General features: G+C 41.3%; 1 protein-coding gene across 2 annotated transcripts in view; it reads right to left on the bottom strand.

Annotated features, from left to right (window-relative positions):
* Sh3gl2 (SH3 domain containing GRB2 like 2, endophilin A1) overlaps positions 1 to 18,547 on the bottom strand; it is a 175,833-nt gene that overhangs the window by 15,238 nt on the left and 142,048 nt on the right. For both annotated transcript variants that reach the window (XM_087660131.1, NM_053935.1), the window contains 1 exon segment: positions 17,279 to 17,351. In XM_087660131.1, coding sequence (XP_087516257.1) covers positions 17,279 to 17,351 — 73 coding nt within the window.

The following is an 18,547-nucleotide window of genomic DNA, read 5'->3' as shown; positions in this document are numbered from 1 at the left end:
TAAACCGTTACACTGGTAAGTACTATGTCAATGCCAGGACCAGACACTCGACAATGGGACATAGAAGAGGAGCAGAAGCATCACACATAGAAGGGAAACAAGCAGGTGCCAGACAATGAGGAGGGGATGAACAGGAGGAAAGAAGAGACATGGATACCAGAGAACCACAGTAACAACATCCTAACTCACACCTCTTCAATCCTGCCTGGCCTATGATGAATGCCTTTTATGAACACTGGTTACTGATTTATGACTATGTTTTGGCTTTTATTAAGATCTGCTTTTCATAAATGATGTTAACTTGATATATGGTAGCTGACCTTCAAATCCTTTCTGAATATTGTTAAGTTATACAGAACTTTATTATTTTATTCTTTACTTAAGTATATATTGATACATTCCACATCCTTAGAAAGGGAAGAAAGCAGTAAGATTTCATTCCTTCAAATAATCTAAAAACATGCATTTGAAGAAAGTGTCTTTTATATTCATTTGTGTACTCATTACATTTTTAATAACTTTAGTTTGATAAAATGTCTGAGTTCTTGAAAAACATCATCAATTGCTTGGCTAACATCCTCAAATGTTCGCTTAATTGTTTCAAAATTATTTTCTAAGATAGTTATTTTAAAACAAAACATTGAATGTCACAACTCTTTGGTCTTCCCATGCTAACTAATGAGGCATTCCACTACAGGAAGCAGGAAAAAGGACAGGGAAGACATCTAGACAGAAGAATCCAATGTAAGAAAACAAAGAACACTCGACAGCAAAGAGGTCTCAAGAAGGCCGTGTGCCTGAGCAATGAGAGCCACCACAGCAGATCGAGGCAACACAGGCTAATGCTCTAGTGGGCTCTGCTCCCCTTGGTCTCTGGGGGATCTAATGGATGACACAAGGCAGACATAGCAGGAAAATCATAGGAACAGACAGAACACGGGGAGGGCAGGCGAGGAACAGGGAATTTTCATCTTCTGAACTGGGAGTCGGCTAAAAGGGGGAAAAGGAAGCATGCTGAGTGCAGGGCTGCTGACTCACGACTGTCTTTAAAAAATGCTGCTTTATGGGAGCAGGAATGGAGGAAGGGATTTCAACCGTGGGGCAACTGGAGTTTTTATATAGCATTTTCTGTGTGATTTTATATAACATGTTCATGAATGACTTCCCTCATGAAAAAAGAAATTAATTAAAAACACTTCCCAGTTTCCCCCCTTAGGAAAAGAGTTCTGCTGTGACTTAGTGGATGTGTTGGATAAACGCAGATCTGACAGGCTAGCCATTCCTAACTTCAAGGGCCTAACAACAGAAAAGTGTGACTAAAACATGAGTTCACTAGCTTGAAAGGCAATTGGCCAGGGAGAGAAAAGTTAATAAGGATTGACATGTAAAATGAGATCAGAAAACAACATCAAAGGAAAAGATGTAACCGCTCTATGTGAGATGATTATCTGGGAAGACGTTTATTGGGTAAACTCCAAGAGCAGAACAGACCATCAGGATGACCACAAATGGTTGTGTCAACCCCCAAAAGGGCTTCTGCTGCTCCACACACAGCACAGAGAACAGCTTCTTTTCTGTCTTGAGATCTTTCTACCTTTAAAAGGATAGAAATGGGGGCAGCTGAGTCTGGACTGTTACCAACTCTCAGGGCAACAGCCTCCCTGCAGAGCTTTCTAATTCTGGGCACAGCTGAAGGGAAACCCAGGCTCTGCACTAAGCCATGTGGCAGCTAGGCAGGCTCAGCATGCAGTTTTCCAGTCACAAGCAGTGTCTATGAGTCACTGCTCAGCCACCCTAAAGCTGCCTGTCTACAGAGGAAGAAACTAGCCCGGAATATCCAACAGTCATACTTCTATGCTCAATTTAATTTTTTATTTCTTTTGATTTCTTAATACAAACAAGCAAACAGGAAATTGGATCATTATCAGGTCTTGCCTTCTTTCGTAGAAGTAGTATATTAGCTTTGAGCTCTTACAGATGTAGGGGAAAGGTCAGGCTACACCTCTTTCTGGTTGTGTTTCCATGAAGATGATTTTATTGAGAAGTTTGTTAGCAATATTCATTGATAAACAGCAAAAAAAGACTAGCTATAGCTCACAGGTCTGTATTAGGTAACAGAGCGCTCTCTCTCTCTCGCTCTCTCTCTCTCTCTCTCTCTCTCTCTCTCTCTCTCTTCCCTGTCCAGGCACTTCTGGTGTGAGTGTGTGTGCTGGGATGCTCTAAGGATAAACCTTGGTCTTGCTGTGAACTGTATTTCACAGTCCCTTCCCTGAACATTTCCATGTATCAAGTGAGGACTGGACCAAAGCAAGGGATCACTAAATTTAAGAGGTGAAGACAGAGTTTCAACAGGACATCAGAAAGGTGTTCATCGGTTGGAGATGTGAGAGGCAGGTGTCTCCTTCCCACTGTGGGTTGAACCATTTCATGCAAAAGGTTTAGAAGGTTCTTGGACAGCTCCGTTTAGAAAAGGCTTCCCTGTTCAAGTCCACTCTAACTTCCCTCTGTGCTCTGAAACGGAGCAGGAAGATAATAAACTCCTGCTCCCTCCAGTGAGTGGTCCAATGGGCAGCTGGCTGGGGACCAGGAGCACTGTGGGTGCCCTGGCTGGCATTTCCCTCATGCATATTAGGGTCTTCCACTGCCAGGCCTCACGGTCCTTAGGACTTCCTTCCTAAGCACAGTTGGTAGAATCCTGCCTCCTCGGCTGCTTAGCCCTCGTGCCACCTCACACTAACCTTAGGAAGCACCACTTCTGAGTCACGCTGTGGAAATCAGCTCAGTGACCAAAACTGGGCAAATGGGAATCAAGAAACAATAAAGAAGAGAGTCCTAATGCTGAATTATGAGTCCTAGATAAACAGAACCAAAACCACAAATACATGTAAAGCAGTAGACGAATAGTCTAGACACTGGGGGCAGTAGTTCTCAACCTGTGGGTCATGACCCCTTTGGCAAACCTCTATCTCTGAAAATATTTGCATCATCATTTATAACAGCAGGAAAACTACAGCTATGAAGTAGCAACAAAACCCATTTTATGACTGGGAGTCACAACCACATGAGGAGCTAACTGTATCAAAGGGACCCAGCGACAGCCAGGGTGAGAACCACTGCTCAGGAGGCTGTGGGCTTGGTGAGTTGGAGGTCAGCTGACTACAAGAGAGCTAGGGCAGGCTGGGACAGAGCAACACCTACCTCTCTCACACACAATCCATCATTACAGAGGTCACACTGGAAAGAACTGTGCTTCTCCTATACAGTAAAGCTTGGAATTTGATTGCTGGGTTGGTTATTTACCAAAAATAAAATACTTGGAAGGATTTCCCCTGCAATGATAAATACAGCAAGGATTCCTTAAGCACCTGTTCTGTGAGGGTGACTGAGCTAGGGAGACCTGCACTCAAGGACCTGGTCATGTACACAGCCAGACAGAACCTCGCTCACTGACATGAGTCAGGAAGTAGACCGCACTGTCCCTGCGTTTACACCACACAGAAGAGCACAATTTCCCCTAAAACAGCAAGGCCGAGAGGCTCAGCAAAACTGAGTTTCAGGAAAGTCAGCTTAGAGGCAGAGTTAGACAATCCGTTCTGAGGATCTGCAGAAATGAACCGAACCCATGCAACAGACACCCTGGGCACTCAGAGTGAGCAGCCAGAACTCTTGTGTATTGCTCTGGGCGAAGGGGGGATTTAGATTCTAATATGGCAATATTTACCTCATCTGAACACAGATGTTCTATGACTCCACCTCTTCGTATATTTCCACCATAAATGTGTCCATGGACAACACAGATGTACACAGATGTGCTAGTTATAGTTAGTTGTGCTGAAGAGCTGCTGCAAAGATCAGTTCAGCAGTTTCTCAAAAATTTAAACTGGAACTACAGTACAACCCAGCCATGTCACTCCTGTGCATATACTAAAGAACTGCACACCATATTTTGGAATACATGTGCTCTGTGCTTTCTGCTGCTCTATTCACTACACACGAGAAATGGAAACATCCCAATTGTCCATCAACAGATGAATGAATAATGAAAATCTAGTGCAGATATAAAATAGAATACTACTTATCTCTATAGAAAAAATAAATCACAAAACTTCTGGGAAAATGGATATACTTAGAATATATAGTACAAATTAAGATCACTCAATCTCACAGGAACAAAAAAGCATGTTGTCCTTCATATGTGGGTCTGAGCCTAAAACATATAAATAAGACATGTATGTATGGGTATAGTAGAACATTTAGAAGGAAGATCAAGAAAGGGCAATTAAGAAAAGACAAAATGCCTACAAGTGAATTCACATACATAGCGTACTCTGCCTACATCTTCTGAACATTCCCTCAATGGATGACACAATGCAAAAGTGGGCAGAGTCCACTTGTAATTTCAATAGGGACTGATCCCTCCTGGGACATTCAATTTTAAATTGTTCCTCATTGAATATCCCCACAGGATTTAGAAAATATCTAGTCTTATAGAGTGGCTATTAATCTATAGAATATAAAGATTGTTAGAAGTTTAAAATACCATAATTTGGCTTGATGCTATGGAATAAGACGTGTTTGCCCTTGAGTCTCAAAGAGCTGAATGCCAGGAATAAATATACTATTAAAATCAGAAAATAATACCAAGATACTTAAAAGTTATAGCCAGGTTTCTGTTTGTTCACGCAATCGACTTCCCTTCATCTACTGTGATAGAAAGTATAAATATATTGACAAGGCTTTCATCAGAGAGAAGAAAAAGACCCTTGCCCTTGCCTCATGTGTATGAACATGAGAAACAGGCTGGGGCAGAGCAGGTAGCCATATCATTTCCTGAGACACATCTTCCTACGCTGATTGTTAGGGGAGACAGGATAGACTTAACCACTAGAAGGGAAAAAGTAGAAGAAGCGTGTAGAACACATTTTCTAAAAGTTTCCACAGTTTGTGGGGACTTTGTTCTTCTGCCTTCCTAGCTTGGGAAAGTCAATCATAGTTACTGAGAGAGAAGAGATTGTTAGCAAGGTGATGCTGATAGACTGTGGGGATATCTAGCAATGCTACTGTCTAGTCTACAGATACAGAAAGATCTTTAAAATATCATTTAAAAGCTGAATATCAGAAATACATTTCATTCTATGGCTATCATTTCAGAAGTACCTACTGTACATAGTTTACAGGTAGAATCTTTTTATTCCTTACAATAGCCCACCAGACAGGCTTTCTTTCTGCATCTAAAAGATAGGCAGAGAAACATGGTGGTTTCCCAAAGACTTCACCTCTAAAGAACTGACAGCAGCCTATCAGGAACATTTCAGCAAAGCTTATGAGGCAGAAGTGCTACTTAATTCATGCCATGAGAATAAAGAATCCAGACAAACGCAAACATGCAACAGATCACTATTCCTCCTGAAATCTAATATAAAAATTATTGACAAAATCCTCACAGACCAAGTCCAGCAGCTATCCAAAGGACTGTACACCGGGATCAAGAAGACTCTACTCCAAGAATAGAAGAATTTTCTATATGCAGTGGAATACTTCCATACCCAACCTTAAAAGGCAGAGACCCTTACTTAGGCTATAATGTAAATAAACCTTGAGAAGACCAAAAACAAAAGGAGCTGGTAACAAACAAGAAGAAACTGCATGACCTCATTAAGAAGAAATACTAAGTATATCAAGTTTCAGCACAGAAAGGAGACTGATGACTGTCAGAGAATGGGATTTATTTCTGAATGGGAATCTTTTTATTTCCACACTTGAAAACAATTATGGGGACAATCTGTGGTAATGACCACACTGAAGTTTATGCTTAAAATTACTTAAAACAATAAATTTTAGGTCATCTGTATTTTACTACAACAAAATGCCTAACTTCGAATTACTATTTAAAAGTTTATTCATTTTTTATTGTTATATATATGAGCTTTTTGCATGCAGTATGTGTTTGGTGCTTTGGTTGCTAAAAGAGGGCATCCGATCTCCTGAACTGGAGCTACATAGCTGTAACTTCACTTGGTGCTGAGAACTGGACCCGTCTTAACCACTGAGCCATCTCTCCAGCCTTTAATTTTGAATTATTTTAATTAAATTTGTAAAGTCTAGTGCAAAGATTACAATAGAAACATGAGTATTAATCCCCAAATCACACAATTACATCTAGGTTTTATTCATGTTTTGTGATGGTAGCATGCAACAGCTGTATGCTAGAATTACAGCACATCTGTGACTCTGAACTTTTACCCTTTGATGCTCCTGGAACTGTGGACATGGTTGCCCCTCAATTTGTACACTAGTGATGATCAAATATCCACAAGATGCAGATAGCAATGGAGGCTTAGGCTGGGATGTAGGCAGTTTCTTTAGTGGTTAGATATTATGAAAAGTGGAGGAAGGGGAAGAAGGTCCCCTTGGTGGCTTGTATAAACAGGCAAGTCAGGTACTGGAACATGCTACTTTCAATGCAAATAACTATATTCATGTAACACCACTCTCTGAGGTGACAGGACTCTTCTGGGCCCTGAGTGGGAAGCAGCAGGGTAGTATTTTAAGACACTAAGCCACAGTACGCTCAGCAGCTGTAAGAACTCGTGACACGGACAGCAACTATGTCTCATCTCAGGATGGGATGTTGCAGGAGCAATAAAGATTTCACAGCATGCCCTGGGAAAGCAAGCAGTTGCTCCCCCAAGAGTATAAAATAGTTTGTGCAATTTGAAATCTGCACAACCATCACTTTACTAACATTAGGAGTCTTTGCTTATGTGGGTTTTTAGAGGAAAGCCTCGGCTGCATTTGGTGCTATGACACTGGTGGCAAAGGTCTGGACTTTCGAAACAAACCCTGCCTCAGGAGAGATGGGGTCATGCCCCTGAGATGATCTCAGGAAGAACTGCAGGACTCTGAGGAGGGAAGGTGAGTGACAGGTCCCAAACACCTAAGAAGTGACAGGCATCCTGACAAGGATCTTCCACAATTGTGGTTCCAAACATGAAAATATCTCCAGTCTGTGAAGAATGGGCTGGGGATTTTTGTTGTTGTTGTTATTGTTGTTGTTTTTTGTTATCCAGTCTTAAGTATACTTCATCCTAATTTGTAAACTGTAACCAGTGTTCCCAGTCTACCTTTGCTATATTACACTATAAGATAACTGGGTTCTTTTTTTTTTTTCTTTTCGGAGCTGGGGACCGAACCCAGGGCCTTGCACTCCCTAGGCAAGCGCTCTACCACTGAGCTAAATCCCCAACCCCAATAACTGGGTTCTTAAATCAACAGTAACACATAGCCCAACACCCCACAAGAATGGTGATTGGGAAACACTATGCAGGATACACTGACTACATCAAAGTTTCTGTAACAGGCCCTCTACTCTGAGCCTCAGGAGGTTACACACAATCTGTCAGTCAGGATAGGAACATGCCATAGGGACGGGGACTGGGGAATGTGCTCTGCTAGGCTCCCTTGGGTTGCTGATACCTCCTTATGTCAAAAGGCAGTGGGTCCTAGATTCTTTTTTACTTAATTAAAATACTATTACATCATTACCACCCCGCTCTTACCCTTCTCGTGTTCTAGTCCCCCCTCCATGTCTATGCAGAATTCTATAAATACCCCTTTCTAAGACACTGGAACTGCTGCTGGACCTCACAGCGAATGTTAATAATATACTTTGAGGTCACTTAAGACTTAAGGTTGCTATCCTATTGTGTACTCAAAGTCTGCCTTTAAGAGAACAATGTAACGACAAATCTTACTTGCCTTGAAATTCCATGTAATCAACTTTTACAACCTAAGCCAATACATAGGCATAATCGTAAATTATATACCATTCCATGCCCTTGACCTAGAGTGGCACATGCGTATCGTACATAGATGTTGAAAGCAACTTCCCACAAATCCATCATATAAGCTGAAAGCACCCATTTATGGATATCAGTTGATAGGCAACGATATTTGTTATCTGTGTCAGCTGGGGTCACATAGAATTAGCAGAAAGGCTGACTAGGCAATCAAGAACTTCTTAACTTTCAGTATTTCCCCAAAGATTTAGTAAAATTAGGAAAAGCCTCTAGCCTTTTCAACAGATAAAATTTACTCTCCCTCTCCAGGTATATTCTCTTCTTTAGTATGTTACTGTCAAAAGACCCTATCCCTTTGAAATTCAACATTTCCTCATAATTGTGTAGAGAAATCTGTCCTTTATATGTTTTGGTCACTTTTCTATGTCAAGATTTGGAAAAGTAAAGTCTCCATTCATGAGTTAGTGCACGCTCTTACTCATTAAATGAAGGCTTAGTGCGCTACTCCCTCACACACATGTGGACATACAGAGGGTAAGGATGTGCTGGGATCAATTCTCAGGACCTTAAAAGATACATGCACTTCTAGGTCCTCCTGCCCAACAGGAAATAAATGTGTTGTCCAACCAAGCATTTGGTTAAATGAATGGCCAATGATATAATTAGTGTTAGTTCCAGCACCAACAAGGGCCTTATCATCTTCATAGGTACTCATCCTTGGAAGGAGATAACTAAGGAAAAGAAAAGCTGTGGGAAGAGATATGAGTTTAATATAAAGTTATTCCAGGGACAAATGAAGCATTTAAAAATTAATGCAGCACACTTTCCCTTCCACAGGTAATGTTCCATAAGTGAGAAATAAAATTATTAAAAAACTCTGGATGAAAACCCGATACCCACAATTTACCAGCTTGCATTTCAAGCTCGCTATATACACAGCATGCAAGCATCAGGGGAAACCTCCTCTGTGGAAGCAAGTGCCTGCTCTGGATAACACCTGTCATGCATGAACTACTTCTTCCCCTGAGTAGCTTGGGAGTTTATATTGTATTATTGTATTATAACATTCAGCTCAGAGCAACAGCTCACTGAAGACTGGAAAAAGTTTCCATTACAAGAAAGCACAGCATGCTGAGGAAGACTGTGGGATGTGATCTGGCCACAGCTGTCCACGCTGTATTATTAGGAAGTGAATTTTCAGTTCAGTTAGAAAGAGAAATCTCAGAACAATTAACTGTTCATTTCTTTACTGAAAGTAAAAAAAAAATACACAATTGCAATACACAAGGAGATAAATATCAAATCATTTTTAAACTTCTGCTCCCCACCCCCTACATATATTGTAGAATTGATACTTTCATAAAGAGAGAATGTGTGTGATACGTGCTATGCGTGTATCTGGAGCTGGTAATCTGAGGACGATGAAGACATCTTCCTTCTGACTTTTGAGGAGCAGCTCTGATACATCAGCCAACCATGCTTCCTAACTCGCATTGCCACTGCCAAGCACTGACTGGCTACCTATACCTCAGATGAGCCCAGGGACTACAGCAGGAGTGGGATAGGCACAGGACCCGAGGGAGCCGTCAGTCGGGCATGATGGGTGGGAATGGGTGGGTTAGCCAAGCAGGGAGGCCTCAGGAGCCAGCTTAATCCTAAAAGCATTAAAAACAACTTAATGCTTTACGTAACATGTTACGATCAGATTTGCGGTTTTAAAGGGCTACTCCGGAGGAGGTCAGGAATGAAGATGGACCGTCCTAGGGCATGTTCATGAATTCTTGAAAGTCAGACAAAGTCTCCCTCACTGCCTTTTAGATAAATGAGTTTTGAGAGTCTCAAAGTATAAGATTTGAAAACAACACCTAGCCTGGCACTCTGACAAAGGGCTCTTGAAACACCTGTGAAGTATAGTTCCCATGAATCCACCAGCATCTTCATGAATCTGTTCACTGGCCCCAGTCACCATCTTCACCTAACTCAAGCCAGATCTTGCTTACTCAGAAATAATGCTTAGCATCCAGACTGGTTAGTCCGGTTCCTGTGAGGCAGAGTAGGGGACAGATTAGACAAGTTTGGGAATTTTCTCTGTTCTGCTCTGGCAAAGCATTTCCCGAGGACAACCAGTTGGCTCTGAATCACTAGCATAACGTTAACTAGCCAACTTCTAAGAACTCCGTGTGATGCTCGTTTCCAGGACGAGAAGTTCAGAGAGGAGCCAACCTGTATCTGTCGCAAATCATTAAATATGAGTTGTTTAAGTTACACAGCTTTGCTGTATGAAATTTTGTTTGATTCTAAATTCTTTAGTGTGATATTCATTTGCATTTTTATGTGACCTACCCATAAATAATAGCTTTTCTGGAACAAATAAATGGGAATCGGCCTGATGATGGCCTGAAGCTTTTTCTAGGCGGCATCTGTCCACCCAATTCTCAGAGTCAGAAAATAATTACAATGACTTATAATCAACACATTCAATACTCTATAACGATGCGTTATTTCTAAAAATTTCTGTTTCCTCCAATTACCTCTTTTGATCTATCATCAAAACAACAATAAATCTTAGTCCCACAATCTGTTTTTTTCTTCTGAATTTACACAGTGCATACACTGATATCAAAGCCCTCCTGCAGCCAAATGAAGGAGAGCATCCTTTACAGAGGCAACATCATGCATGGACCAGTGATGGGCTTGGGAGAAAATCAGGCCTGGGTTCCCATTCTGGCTTTATCTCCCTTTTAGGTATATGACCTGGTGTGGTGGTTTAAATAAGAATGGGCTCATATATTTGGATACCCAATCACTAGGAAGTGGCACTGTTTAATAAAGACTAGAGAGATTAGGAAGTGTGGACTTTTTGAGTAGGCGTGACCTGGTTGGAGGAGGTAGGTCACTGGGGGTGGATGGGTTTTGAGGTTTCAAAAGCTGAAGGCAGACATAATCTGGCTCTCTCAGTCAGTCTTTCTCTCCCTTGCTCCCTCACTTATTCCTTCCTTTCTTCTCCTCCTTCCTTCCCCTGCCACATCTGTCTTTGCCTACTGTCTGAAAATCAGAACACAAAGCTGTCAGCTATTGCTCCAGTGACACGTCTGTCACAGCCTATGATGACCATGGACTAATGCTCCCAAACTGCCAGCCCGCCCCCAACTCAATGTTATCGTTTATGAGAGTTACCTTGGTCATGATGTCTCTTCAGATCAATAGAACAGTTACCAAGACACCTGATTATTCCTTAACCACCCTGGCCTACTAACTGCTTTTCTGGGGAAAAATGAGACTACCTAGTAATATCACTTTCTAGAGCCACTATTTCAATTCACCACAAAATTGATTGGCTTTAACAGTGGGATTGATTCTCTCGCAACAGGATGCCAGAGATCTGAACTCAAACTATGGAGAGGGTTGGTTCCCTGTGGATGCTCCATGGGAGACTTTTGCCCCTTCTGCATGGTGTGGCTCCCAGCTCTCTTGTGACAGCGCAACTCCACTGTCTATTTATTCTTCACTCAGTCATGTTCCTATTTTCCCTATGTCCCTTTCTCTTCTGTTAAGAAGTCTAGTACTGAATTCAGGGTCCATTCTTAAATCTAGGGGGATTCATCTGAAAATGCTCCAAAAACAATATTTCCAAATTGTTTCACATTATGAAGCCTGGGTAGACCTGAATTTGTAAGGAGAAAATATTCAACACAACATACTTAACCTGTGACACAGCAAAATTTCATTAAAATTAGGAAAAACGTTAGTGATAGATCTCTAATGAGAATGTGCACTACAGCCATTATAGCGTGTGTGTGTGTGTGTGTGTGTGTGTGTGTGTGTGTGTTAGAGAGAGAAACAGAGAGACAGAGAGAGAGAGAGAAACAGAGAGACAGAGAGACAGAGAGTGGGGGAGTTGTGTGTGGTGTGTGTTCTTGGAGAGTACAGGAATGCAGATACAAGTGTATCACAGGATATACATGTAGGGCAGAGGGCAACCTTAGGTAGGTGTTAGTCAACGCTTTCCTTCTTGTTTGAGATTTGAGTTAGGGTCTCTGTTATTTGCTTTTTCATATACCAGGCAAGGTGGCCCTCAAGCTTCTGGGATTTCCTTGTCTCTGATTCCTAGCTCCTGATAAAGGTATGCTGTAATTATGAATGTATGACACTGTATCTGGCTTTATGTGTGTTCAGGAGGTTCCAAACCAGGCTTGCATGGTAAGTACTTAATCACTGAGCCATCTCACCAGTCCTACAATGTATGTATAATAATATTACACTGTAATGAACAGTGTTTTATTTTTATATTAAGAAAAATGAACTAAAAAGAACTTTGACAGACATCAATGAAATTCATAAAGTTATTAGAACAGACCTTAAAGCATACATTTCATGACATTGGAAGCTGAAAGAAATACATGAATTTCTAGACACATGTGACCTACCAAAATTAAATCAAGATAAGATAAACAATTTCAACAGATCTAGTAGTGTAATGAATAAGAAAGAAGCAGCAATGAAAAAAAAATCTCCTACTAAAATGGGTCGAGGCCTAGATTGAGACAATAGTAAATTTATCCAGACCTTCAAAGGAAAAGTGGCATATGCTTCTCCAATTACCCCATGAAACAGAAAAGGAAGTAACACTAAAACTAAAAGCAGATACAATACACACACACACACACACACACACACACACCACACACACACCACACACACACAGAGACATACCACACACACATACACACACAGACATACCACACAAACACACACACACAAACACACACACAGACATACCACACAAACACACACACACACAAACACACACACACACACACACACACACAGAGCTAGGACATATCTGCAATATGTGTCAAAACTATAACCACCATTATTCTAAATAGGAAAAACTCAAAACATTTCCATTAAAATCAGGAGCAGGACAAGGCTGTCTGCTTTCTCTACACTCATTGAATAAAGTACTGGAAATCTTAGAGAGCAATAAGGTAAGAGAAGAAAATTTAAGAAACAATACAGGCAAGGAAGAAGTAAAGTGTTCTTATTTGTAGATGATGTAAGTCTATACATCATACCCTACAGACTGCATTAGAAAACTCTTAGGACTAACCAACAATTTTAGCAAAGTAGCAGGATACAAAATTAACATTCAAAAATCAGTAGCCCTGCTAGATACCAATATTAAACATGCTGAGGAAGAAATCATCTGATTGGCAAATGCCACACACACAAAAATAGGATGACCCTAGCCAAAGAAGTGGAAGCCATCTCAAACATTAAAACACTGGAAAGAAATTGAAGGGGACACTTGAGTATCCAAAGATATTCCACACTTATAGACTGGAAGTATCAACATTATAAAAAGAGCTATCTTATCAAATATGATCTACATATTCTACATAATCCCCATCAAAATTCGAATGTCATTCCTCACAGAAATAGAAAAACAAAACAAAACTTACCAACAATATTGAAATTCATCACTGAGAAGCACAGACCTACAAAGTGATCCTGAGGAAAAACGGCTATGCCCAGAGGTATCACTATAGTTCATATCAAGTTATAATACAGAGCCTTAGATGGAAACCCATAAGGTGTGAGCACCAAAACCCATCAACAGAGCACAACAGAACATTCGGCAGTGGATCCAAACTATTAGAGCTACTTGATGTTTTACAAAGACACTGGAAATTCTCACTGGAGAAAAGGCAGCCTCTTTACCAAATGTAGAAACTGGGTATCTACGTGAAGTAAACTTACTAGATCCTTATCTTGCACCTCACAAAAGTCAACTGCAAATACATGGAAGACCTCAGGTGAGGTTGAAAACCCCTGAAACTGTGTGGGTAAAAAAAAAGGGCAGACATTTCCCCATACTGGGACAAGGTCTCTGAATAGGACCTAAGTGTTCAGGAAGAGAGACCAGCAAATGATAAATGGTACCTTGGGAAATTAACAATTTCTGTACGGCAGAGGAAACTGTTAATACAGTGAAGAGACAGCCTATAAAATGGTACACAGGCTTTGACAACCATCTATACATTTAACAGAGGATTGGTAGCCAGACCATAAAGAATCTGAAAACCAAATAACAAGAAGACAAACTCTCCAATTGAAAAACAAAAACAAAACAAAAGTTACGGACCTGAATGGCACGCTTTCAGAAATTACAAATGACAAATTATTTTGAAAGGTTTGAAAGGTGTTCAAGGTCTACATAAAGAGTACCATTCATCATAGAAATGCCAAATAGAACCCCTTTGAGATTCCCTCCCAAAGGACCAATGACAACAAATGGTGGCCAGAATGTGGAGAATAGAGTGGGAGACCTTACTCACTGACAGTAGCAATGACACTAATGCAGACACTGTGGAAATGAGGGCAGAGGTCTCTCAAAAGTCAGGAATTAGAACTTCCACATGGCCCATCAGCACCCTTCCTGAGCGGGAGTCCAAAGGACTCTACATCCTACCACGGACATACCACCGCTCTGTTTACAACAGCAAGGGAACAGACAGAGCCCAGATATGCTTCAGATCAAAGTGTGGTAGATAATGAAATAGATTCAGCTGTGAAACAACGAAATTATGTACTTTCTAAGAAAATGGTTAGAAGTAAAAAGCAGATGAAATGTGGCAGCCCAGATTCAGAAACTCAAACAATGCAGGTTCTGTCTCAGACGTGGATCTTAGCGTTGACCTTTACGTGTGCGTATGTAAGAGTTAGTCTCTGTACAGCCCAGAAGGCTGGAAATGGGCTGTGAGAGGGGTGAAAACGGGGCCTCAGCAGAGGATGCTTAGCACAACACAAGGTAATATGCAAGTAAAGGAGGAAATAGAAAGGGTAAGAAACACTTAAGAGATGGGGGCAGGGTGATGGGAGATAGGAGGAGGTCACAAGGTAGAAGAGTAAGGATGTACAAAAAAGCCACAAGGAAACTTGCTATTGTGTCTGCTAATTAAAAATATAATTAAAAAGAAACCAAAAATTGCAAAAGCAGCACCCTGTACTGGTGGACAAAGCTAGTCCCAGAAGCCATAGGCTATTAAAGAATGATCCTAGTGCCAGAGGTCAGATGTTTCCCCATGAGTTGGTGGTCATGGAGGCTCCCACAGCATCCCTCAGTAGTGCAGACAATTGCTACTGCTGTTGGTTGCCCACCAGAACTAGAAGATAAGACCACTTTGTTGAGGATACCACACACTCTGATATGAGGAATAGAGAAAACAAGCCGAACCTATTTGAAAGCTTCCTCCCTGTTTGCTAGCCCTCATAAAACAGAAGGTGCTCTTTGGGCTGCTCTAAGAAAACTGTCTTACTTGGCTGTGGACCCAGCAAGCTACACTAGCAACAGTCAAGGAAGATGTGTTTCTTGGCGCAACAGTGGCACATCTCTGATGGCGGCACCTAACCGCTTCCTGATTAGATTTAAGGCTCACTCCATGGGACAGAACTCATGCTCAGCACTAAGTAAGACGTCTACATACAGCCTCCAAGGCTTACTTAGGGCAGAGGGTGGTAGAGGAATGAGAAAGAATACACGACTTGGAGAAGAAAGGAGTGTGTGAAATATAGTGTTCTGGGTGTGATGTGCCTCCTGCACTAAACATACAGCCGATGTGGCTATCTGAATAAGATGAGGTCTGTCCACATGCCATCATGGCTGGAGAGGGACTCATCAGGCTCCACCTCTCCCTGAGGATTCACAGGCAGTTAATGGCTGCTAGGAGAGAGCAAGTCATCTTCCTGTGGTGTAGGCCACTCACAAACTGTCCATACTGCTATAAATAACTTTCACACATGTGTGCAAGCAGCCCTAAATATCTCTCTCTCTCTCTCTCTCTCTCTCTCTCTCTCTCTCTCTCTCTCTCTCACACACACACACACACACACACACACACACACACACACACACACAGAGGTTTAGAAGTAGGAGGCTGGTTGAAAAGCAGAAAAGATCAGTTGGAAGACAGAAAAGAGAGAAGAGCTGGATAAAATACAATATATGCATGTATGAGATGGAAAATAAAATTAGCTATGTTTAAAGACGAGATGGTGTGTTACCAGTACCGTATTGAAGCTGCAGTGGGACCTAACAAATACCATATTTCTCCTCTCATTCCTGATAGTAGGCTCCACAAGAGGTAGTTACCAGTATAATTCAAACATGAATGTGAAGCTATGAAGAAATGGGGTGCTTTAAGGGTCCTTGCAAAGACTATAGGAACATTTCTCTCTCCTATAAAACTATAACTGTGGCAAAGCACAGTGAGGTGAGTTGCTCTTGTTTCAAGACCTGACCTGTTACAGTTGTTTGAACAAATGTCTGTGAGGTCTTTGTAACTCTGTGGAAGGTAAACACTAGGATGAAGTAAGAAACAGTATGAAACTTGGTTTCTTGGTATTCATTAGGTGACTTACAAATCAGCTTGAAGACTTACCCAGTCTACCATCAGTGAAACTCACTTTTGTACTCTATCATATTTTCTTCTATATTCCCCCTTTTCAAATTATTTCATCTCTAATATTACTTAAGAAAAATAGAATATTATTTCCATATCACTGATTCACCTTTGGTAAGTAAAGATTGAAAGAAAGCTTTGGTTGGCAGCAGGAGTCAGGAGAGAAGCTGCCGGCCTCAGCACCAGTGCACGTTCGTTCTCTCTCTCTCTCTCTCTCTCTCTCTCTCTCTCTCTCTCTCTCTCTCCTTTGTCACTTAGGCCCTGCATCTGAACCCACTGTGACCGAAACAGCTGCCCACATCTCAAGGACACCCAGAGACCCAGCACCTAGCATCTTAAGTGAAATTCCCTGAAAATCTACAAACTCAAGGGCCACCAGCTTTCCAAATGTTCACATTTCATCAAATAGCACATTCAGCCTTGCTTCAAGTTGTAGTTGTGGCCAGGAACTGAAGCCCATACAATGAAGAAGGCCAATGGTGGAAGCTGTTCCACTCTGTTCCCGCAATGGATAACAGAGATAGCAGCAGCCATATCTGGTTCTCTCTTCTAGAAACTCCCATGATCTCTACAGCAGTTCCTGTCTCAGACTTAGTTCAAGAGGTTTGCAGGAACAAATGATGGTCTGTGTTGTGCCTGGAGAAGAGTAAGAAGGACAGCCCTCTATGCCTTACGTGCACAAATCATTTGTATTTCATAGAAATCTTGCCTTCCTCTTTTCCTTATCTTTTGGAAATGATCACAACTCATTTTAAAACCAACTTAATATTCTTTCTTACTATTTCTTGAAAATTAAAGATCGGTTGAAAAGAATCTGTAGCTATCATGGCATGGTGTGGCACACAAGCCTTATACACTCATGGTGGCACCCAAGCCTTACACACTCATGGTTAAATATATCACAGTTGGATAAAATGCCACGGATCTTGCACATTTCAATGTGAACTTTAAAATGGTCCCTCCCTCACAAGGGTTCTGAACCCGAGAGGAACTCCAACTGTACAGGCCAACACTTACCTGGATTGGGTTGGAGGTATTCAATTGTTTTCGTCATTATCTCCATCACGGCCCTGCTGGTAACATCCACTTTCTGCAATGAAAAGATAAACATGGTAAAGGACACAAGCATTTACTTTGGAGCCTTGGAGTTTTCTTGAGTCTACATGAGACCCCAGTGGGGCAACCAAGCAGTGACTAGTCCTGCAGGAGTAGGTGAGACACATAAGGAACAGCTAGAAGGAAAGATGTCCTTCTGTTTTGGCACTGTCTGGTGAAAAGCCTATTCACCCAAAGGAAACTGGTAATTTCCCACACTTGGTTTCAAAGTACACTTTACTTCATTTCGGCAAAATCAGTGCACAGTATGTCAGTAACACTTTTGCCTTCGAGCTTTTACTACATGCTATGAATGAACCAGACAGATAAAGGTTATCAGCCAACCTGAAGACCGCAGTTGAATTCCTGGACTCCACCTATAGAGGTGGAAGGAGATGACTAAGCCCACACAGCTGTCCTCTGACCTCTACACTCAGGCTGTAGTGTACACACTCAAACGTATGCATCATGCTTGTGCATGGGATGATAGTACATGAAATAACAATAACAATAATGACACTTTTAAAAGGCCATGTCTTTGTCAATTCTGCTATTACTGTTTATGTCCTTCTGACATCTTCTGGGTATAAAATCCCTCAGTAAACCAATCTAGCTGGTCCTGAACAGTTGGCTAATTATAAATACCAGATTCTAACATGAAAATCCTGTCTCTGAACGTTCAAGCATTTCCTCTTGCAGCCCACCTTGCCCTCTCTACACAACCAGGTCAGTGAAGGAGCATAGGCTAGAGTCGCTTACTTTTCTCCATGAAAATCATTTCTTATCAGACTGTGCAGGGCACTGGTTCATAGAGCACAGCTGAATGACTAATAAATCAGCTCCCCTGCCATTGATAATCTTTTTGTTTCTTTGCTTTTTATAGGTTCCTAAGCAATATCTAGAACTCACTGCTCTATACAGGGTAAACATACTCCTCTATCTACTGAAATATCTTATCTGGTTTGGTTTTTCAATATTTAATAACTTCTTATCCACCCAAGTCATAATACAGTGTGCGGTTGTGATTATGATAAGCAAAAACACATGATTGTCCTTTGACCCTGTAGTGGTATAAAATAAGTTTTACAAGTGTCCTCTTTAGGATGCATTACTCTGCTTGGGAACCCTGTACCACTATCCTTTTGACTGGCTCAATATTTTAAGATACTTGAGGCTTGGATAATTAGTGGT

Source organism: Rattus norvegicus, chromosome 5 (genome assembly GCF_021556685.1).
Source record: "Rattus norvegicus strain SHRSP/BbbUtx chromosome 5, alternate assembly SHRSP_T2T, whole genome shotgun sequence".
Taxonomy (NCBI): Eukaryota; Metazoa; Chordata; class Mammalia; order Rodentia; family Muridae; genus Rattus; species Rattus norvegicus.
Note: the sequence above shows the minus strand (reverse complement) of the source record. Positions and strands in the feature narration are given on the sequence as shown.